Source organism: Procambarus clarkii, chromosome 65 (assembly GCF_040958095.1).
Source record: "Procambarus clarkii isolate CNS0578487 chromosome 65, FALCON_Pclarkii_2.0, whole genome shotgun sequence".
NCBI classification, from domain to species: Eukaryota; Metazoa; Arthropoda; class Malacostraca; order Decapoda; family Cambaridae; genus Procambarus; species Procambarus clarkii.
In genome coordinates this window covers 30,580,990-30,588,140 of record NC_091214.1, presented here as the reverse complement: position 1 = coordinate 30,588,140, position 7,151 = coordinate 30,580,990, and the positions used below count along the sequence as shown (strand labels likewise).

The window sequence follows — 7,151 nt, the reverse complement described above, 5'->3', positions numbered from 1 at the left end:
AGTGTTTAGTATTCTGAGGAACATTTTAAGTGATAAGTTTACTTTTATACAGTAAAAAATGGCAAATATACGTAAGTTTCCTGCATTTGATCCTGACTGTGACCAGACAAACCTGTCACAGAGGTGGACCAAATGGCTTAAAAGGTTTGAAAATTTGTTGATAGTTTCTGACATCAAAAATGCTGAAAGAAAGCGTGCCTTTCTACTTCATTATGCAGGTGATAAAGTTTGTGACATCTTTGACACACTGAAAGACACTGGTGGTGCCAAAGATTGACATTGCCAAAGCCAAATTAACTGAACATTTCAAACCAAGGCAAAATACTGTAATGGAAATTATGTATTTCAGGAGAGCCAGACAACTTTATTGAAACCGTTGATCAATACCATACACGTCTGCAGGGTTTAGCAGCCCATTGTGAGTTTGCTGATGTTGACAAAGAAATCAAACAGCAAATAATTGAAACATGCACATCTACACGTCTTACTCGAAGAGCTCTAGAACTTGTTGATGATGACAGTTCTCTTACCAAGATACTGGATATGGCTTGTCGAATGGAAGATGCTGGACGTGATGCTCGTGTCATGGAGTGCAGTGCCAACAACGATTCTGCCATTGTTACTAACAGTGATGAGGTACGTAAGGTTCAGGGAGGACACCGTGATCAAAGAAGATATCATGGCAAACTTAACGGCAAATTGAGCCGAGAACCACATCACAAATGGGGTCAAGGAACAAGACTCGAGCAGTCACAACGACCCACATCAGAAGGTGTCAACAATAAATGTTACAATTGTGGAGGAGACTACCCACACCAAGATAATGTTTGTCCTACTCAAGGTAAGAAGTGCTATGAGTGTGGAAAACTAGGTCATTTTGGGGCTATGTGTCGTTCCGCACTAAAGAAACATTTTATTCACAGTCAGTGAATAAAAGCACTGTACGAGGATCAGGTCATAGGGGTCGAGGTAGTAAACACAATATTACACCTCATATCCAAAATGTTAATAATATACAAGACAACATGTCATTACAGCCAGTCTCAGATGACAGTGAATGTGATTACATTTATGGAGTACAAGCAATCACAAAATGGAATGATCTTCCAAACAACCCAGAGACTATAGTATACGTTGCTGGTATTTGCCTCAAAGTTCTTATTGACACATTGACACCATTACTGAGTGCCATTATGAGAAATTTAAAAAAGTTCCCAAAGCTTGAAAACTATAATGGCAAAGCCACTGCCTATGCTTCAAAGGTAGCCTTGCCAGTGATTGGAACTTTCACTGCAGAGATTAAGTCAAAGAGTACAATGCTCACTACTACATTCCATGTTGTTAGGAATGCAAAGGAGTCTCTACTCAGTTACAAGACTTCAACTAAATTGGGGCTACTTCAGCTTTCTAATGCTGTAGCAGTGGAATCTGCAAACAATGTTGATGGTATTGTTGCTGAATTTTCTGATCGATTTAAATCCATAGGTTGTTATACTGATAGCAAAGTACATCTGCATATCAACCCAGATGTAATTCCAGTTGCCCAACCACATCGCCGACAACCATTCCATACTCGCAAGAAAGTCGATGCCGAACTGGATAGGCTGATGGAACTAGATATCATTGAACCAGTAACAGGCCCAACACCATGGGTAAGCCCACTTGTCATTCCACCAAAGCCGAAGAATCCAGATGAGATACGCATTTGTGTAGACATGCGTGTTCCCAACAAGGCAATAATGCGTGAACGCCATCCTACACCCACTGTAGATGATATGATTTACCGCTTGAATGGTGCAACTGTATTTAGCAAGTTAGATTTAAACAAGGGATTTAATTTAATTAATTAGATTTAAACATCAGCTTGAACTTGATGAGGAGAGTCGCTTCATCACAACGTTTACGACACATCGAGGTCTGTATAGGTACAAGCGCCTGAGTTTTGGTATTAAGTACTGCCGAGGTATTCCAGCACATCATCAGCCAGGTATTGCAAGATATACCTAATGCAGAGAACATGTCTGATGACATCATTGTTTATGGTTGTACCCAAGCTGAACATGACAAAGCTCTTCGTGCAACATTGCAACGCTTACGAGAAAAGAATTTGACGCTAAGCCGACCAAAGTGTGAGTTCAATCAACATAAAATTGAATTCTTTGGACATGTACTTAGTGACAAAGGTCTGTCTCCAGATCCTAAGAAAGTTGCAGATATCAAGAATGCTGCACCTCCTTCAACATCCACTGAAGTACATAGTTTTCTGGGAATGGCAAACTACTGTTCCCGCTTCATTCCAGATTTTGCTACCATTACGAAGCCTCTACGTGAACTCCTGAAGAAAAAGGCATCATGGTACTGGAGCGATATCGAGCAAAATGCAGTTGATGCTATGAAAGATGCACTAGTAGAGAATGCGACTGTTGCGTATTTTGATCCATCAATGGACACTGAGTTAACGGTGGATGCTAGTCCTGTTGGTTTAGGTGCCGTTTTAGCCCAACACAAACCTGGTCAACCAGATTCCTGAATAGTAATTGCCTATGCCAGCCGTTCTCTCACAGATGTGGAGCAACGATACAGTCAGACAGAGAAGGAAGCTCTTGCTCTTGTATGGGGCTGTGAACACTTCAATGTCTATCTGCTTGGTGCACCCTTCACCACAATAGTCACTGACCACAAACCAAACCGTTGGAGACCATCTTCAATGATCCAAAGTCCAAACCACCAGCTCACATTGAGAGATGGGCTCTTCGTCTGCAACAATATAGCTTTACTGTGAAATACAAGCCGGGTGCAGGCAATCCCGCTGATTACATCAGTCGACATCCTACCAACAGTTTCACCATCACCAAGCATCAGCAAGTTGCCGAGGAATATGTACACTCTGTAACCTGTGATGCAGTCCCTAAGGCTCTCACTCTTGATGAAATCCGTACTGCAACCCTAGAGGACCCAACTCTGCAAGCAACAGTGGATGCATTGACTAAGAAAAAGTTTCCACGCATCCTACCCTCAGGAGTTGACCAAGATGCATTCAAAGCACTTCTACGCATCCAGACTGAATTAAGTGTTACGCAACAGCGCGACACTGTGCTGCGAGGTACTCGTATCATCATTCCAGCTGTTCTCCAGCAACGTGCTCTGAAGCTTGCACATCAAGGACACCAAGGTCTTGTTAGGACCAAACAGCTGCTACGAGAAAAGGTATGGTTTCCTGGCATTGATCGTCAAGCAAAGGATATGCATGATGCCTGTGTCCCTTGCCAAGCTGCAGTGGATACTTCAAGACCAACACCTCTACAACCTTCACCACTACCTGCTGCACCATGGACGGAAGTATCGATGGACTTATGCGGATCACTACCAACTGGAGAGTAGTTGATGGTAGTCATTGATGATCACTCACGTTATCCAGAAGTAGAAATCATCACTTCCACATCTGCATAGGCTGTCATCCCGAAGCTCGACAAGATCTTTTCAAATTTTGGCATTCCTGAAGTTGTCAAGACGGACAATGGACCGCCATTCAATGGACAAGACTTCGTCAACTTTGCTGCGCATATTGGATTCAAACACCGCCGTGTGATGCCACTACATCCTCAAGCAAATGGAGAAGTTGAGAGATTCATGCAACCTCTCATGAAAGCGGTACGCTGTGCTCATGCCGAAGGACGATCCAGGAAACAAGCTATGTATGCTTTTCTCAGGAACTACCGTGCAACACCACATGGAACACTGGGCAAGTCGCCTGGCGAACTTTTATTTGGACGTCCTATGAGGATCACACCACCTGTCATGCCAGCCGAGGTAACGGATAAACGTCTCGCTCAGAAGGATGCACTAGCCAAGGGCAAAATGAAAATTGCTCATGATCAACGTGCAAAGGAACAATTCATAAAGGTTGGAGGTACTGTTCTCGTTAAAAAGAAAAAAGAGGGAAAGCTAGATATGCCATATCATACAAAACCATATAAAGTGATTAGTGTAAAAGGAACTATGGTAACAGCTAGTAATAGAAATCATAGTATAACACGTAAATGGCTTATTTCAAAGTGATTCCAACTAGTGTAGAAAATTATGAAGTGCAAAGTCGTACAAATGATAAAGAAAAAATGAGCTATAACTCGGTAAACAATTCATCAAGGGATATTCTTGTATTTAAGGACTCGTCCTAAACGTCATGTTAAACGCCCTACACGATTTGATGATTAATTGTGTTCCTATGTAATGCAAAGTATTGACTTATTATGCTAAACTAAATTTAATATTGTTTGAACAATGCAGATTTCTCATTCAGTATTTTGTAACCTTGTATTACAGTTTCTTTCATGTTTGTTTAACATTGCATATGTATTTTTAACATTGAAATCCTTTGTGGTAAAGATTAAGTTGTTTAAATTCTTTGTGTGATTAATTAATGTTAAATGTATGCAATATCTCTTTGTTAATAACTTACTTTGTGTCAATAACTTTGCTTTGTGCTACAAGCATGGTAGACATCCTGTATTCATTCTTTTTAAAGAAAAGGAGGGATGTCATGTTCACAGAAAAAGGTACCATCCGTTTTCTATGTGCGGCAGCTTAGACACCAGGGAGAAGGTAAACAAAGAGCGTACAGGACGTCCGCCAAGCTTGGAAGCTGCTAGTCATGTATCTTCTTAAGTATTAAAGTCAGTAACCAAGCAATTGCTTTATATCAACCCTACAACCAACTTCCTCAGTAACACACAACACCACAGTTATTACGCCTATTTCCTCGAACTCCAACTTCTGATTTCGCGGTTTTCGCCCCTTTGTGTCTGTCTCCAGAAGCCGATGCTTGGTCCTCGTCCTCGTCGTTTTCGTGGCTATTCCTTTCTCCCCCCCCCCCCCAGCTGTTGCTGGGGCTAATAATTCTTCTGCTCTCTTGATTTGTGCTGATGTTCCCTTTTTCCCCTTACTTTTTCCTTCGCATCTCCATTGTTCTGCTGCTCGTATCTTTGTGAAGAAATGGTACACCATTTGTTCCATTTATCTCCTCCCCCCCCCCCCCGAGTGTCCCACTTTCTCTTCCCGATCTGAAGCACCTACTGGACTCCTTGCCGGAGCCTGTGGTCCTGCTGGGTGATTTCAATTGTTGTCATTACCTTTGGGGTGATGTTCTAATGAACACGCGGGGTTGCCTTCTTGAGCCGTTTACCCTCTCTTCTTCCCTATCTCTTCTGAATTCTGGTGAGCCCATGCATTTGAACTCTGGGACTCCCACCCTTTCCTGTCTTGATCTTTCTCTTCGCTCTTCTTCTCGTTATTTAGATTTTAGGTTGCAGGTTCTTGATGACCTCCATGGCAGTAACCATTTCTCCATCCTTGTTACCTTTTACTCTTTTCGGCCACCCCTCTCCTTCGCTAGGTGGCAGTTTGCGAAAGCGGGCTGGGACCTCTTAACCCTCAGCGCTGCTCTCTCTGACCTCTCCCTTCTAAATCTCCCTCGCTCTCTCCTCCTTTTTCATGACACTGTCTTCGACGCTACCCTCCGCTCTATTCCTCGCTCTTCCTCTTGGGGTCCACGGAAGTGCGTTCCCTGGTGGAATGCAGACTGTGCTCGGGCTGTCCGCTGTAAGCGTGCAGCCTGGAAGAGAGACCGCCTTCGGCAGACGGCCGATTCTTTTATTTTCTTCCGGAAGGCGAGTGAGGTGGCCCGTAGGGCCATCCATAAGGCTAAATGTGAATGTTGGGCATCTTATGTCTCCACCATTACGTCCGAAACTCCTCTGCCACAGATCTGGAAGTGTATCCGCAAGATAGCGGGTAAGTTCGTTTCTGATGTTTCACTGGTCCTTCACCTCCATGGTACTCTTGTGGCGGACCCGTTGCAGGTCGCTACCGAACTGGGTTCCCACTTTTCTTCTGTTAGCTCTGGTCTTCATCTTCCCCAATCTTTCCTTCTTCGTAAACCTGTCCTTGAGTCTCGTCCTTTAGATTTCTGCACTCGCCTTCGACTTCCCTATAACGATCCCTTCTCTCTCTCTCTGAACTTCGTTCTGCCCTGGCCCTCTGCGGTTCTACAGCGGCGGGCTCCGATGGTATTCATTGAGATGCTTCGCCATCTCCCTCCGTGCACGTCTCAGTATTTACTGAGTCTGAATAATCGGATCTGGGAGTCGTCGTCAGTCCCTGAGGACTGGCTCGATGCCGTTGTCCTCCCTGTTCGCAAACCAGGGTCTCTGGGAACATCCCCTAAGGACTTTCGCCCATTGGCCTCACAAGTTGTCTGTAAACTCTTTGAACGTATGGTTAACGTTCGTCTGATGTGGTTCCTGGAACACCATCACGACCTCTCCCCTTCTCAATTTGGTTTCCGCAAGTGCCGCAGCACGACAGCTGTCCTGGTGAACTTGGAGGTCTATATTCATACAGCTTTTGCTGCGAAAACCTCCGTTGTTGCCGTCCTTTTTGACCTGGAAAAGGCTTACGACACCACTTGGCGATATCATATTCTATCCATCTTCATTCTTTTGGCCTTCTTGGTCATCTCCCTCTCTTTCTCGTCGTTCCTTTCGGGTACGGCTTGGTACTGCTCTCTCTGCCTCTTTTCAGCAATACGAAGGTGTGCCCCAGGGTAGTGTTCTGAGCCCTACTCTTTTTCTGGTTGCCCTCAATGGTCTTCTTTCCTCTCTTGCTTCAGGCGTCATCTCCGCTCTCTGTCGATGATCTTGCCCTTTGCTGTCAGGGTGATGATTCGCCTCTCCTTCAACGCCGTCTTCAACTTGCGATTGATGCCGTGTCGTCTTGGGCCACCGATCATGGCTTCAAGTTCTCTACTACTAAGAGTTGTGCCATGTCTTTTACTCGGAATATGGTTGTTCTTCATCCCTCCTTGCACTTTATGGTCATCCCCTAGCGTACAAAGATTCCTCGAAGCTTTTGGGGTTATTCCTTGACACTCGTTTGTCTTGGTCTCCCCATATCTCTTACCTCCGTGTTGAGTGCTCTAAGACCCTTACCCTCCTTCGGGTATTGTCCCATACTTCTTGGGGAGTGGATAGGCGCTCCCTATCCACTCCCCACATATAAGTCCTGATCGCACTTATATGTGTCGCTTACCTCCGGAGACTAGCATCTTTACAGCAGAGCTTTATGCTATTCTTTATGCTCTTCGTCTCCTGCTT

General features: G+C 44.4%; 1 protein-coding gene across 1 annotated transcript; it reads left to right on the top strand.

Annotated features, from left to right (window-relative positions):
• The first annotated feature begins 543 nt into the window (after positions 1 to 543).
• LOC138355067 (uncharacterized) lies at positions 544 to 2,530 on the top strand. The gene is made up of 3 exons (XM_069309781.1): positions 544 to 636; positions 924 to 1,140; positions 2,301 to 2,530. Exons 1-3 carry the CDS (start codon positions 544 to 546, stop codon positions 2,528 to 2,530), a joined length of 540 nt encoding a protein of 179 aa, XP_069165882.1.
• Positions 2,531 to 7,151: the final 4,621 nt, after the last annotated feature.

Bases quoted from the DNA above. Each gene is read 5' to 3' on its own strand.
- LOC138355067 (XM_069309781.1), top strand. From the start codon at position 544: ATGGCTTGTCGAATGGAAGATGCTGGACGTGATGCTCGTGTCATGGAG. The intron at 637-923 runs GTACGTAAGGTT...TTTTATTCACAG, and splicing joins TTGTTACTAACAGTGATGAG to TCAGTGAATAAAAGCACTGT. The intron at 1,141-2,300 runs GTATTTGCCTCA...GCTTCATTCCAG, and splicing joins GACTATAGTATACGTTGCTG to ATTTTGCTACCATTACGAAG.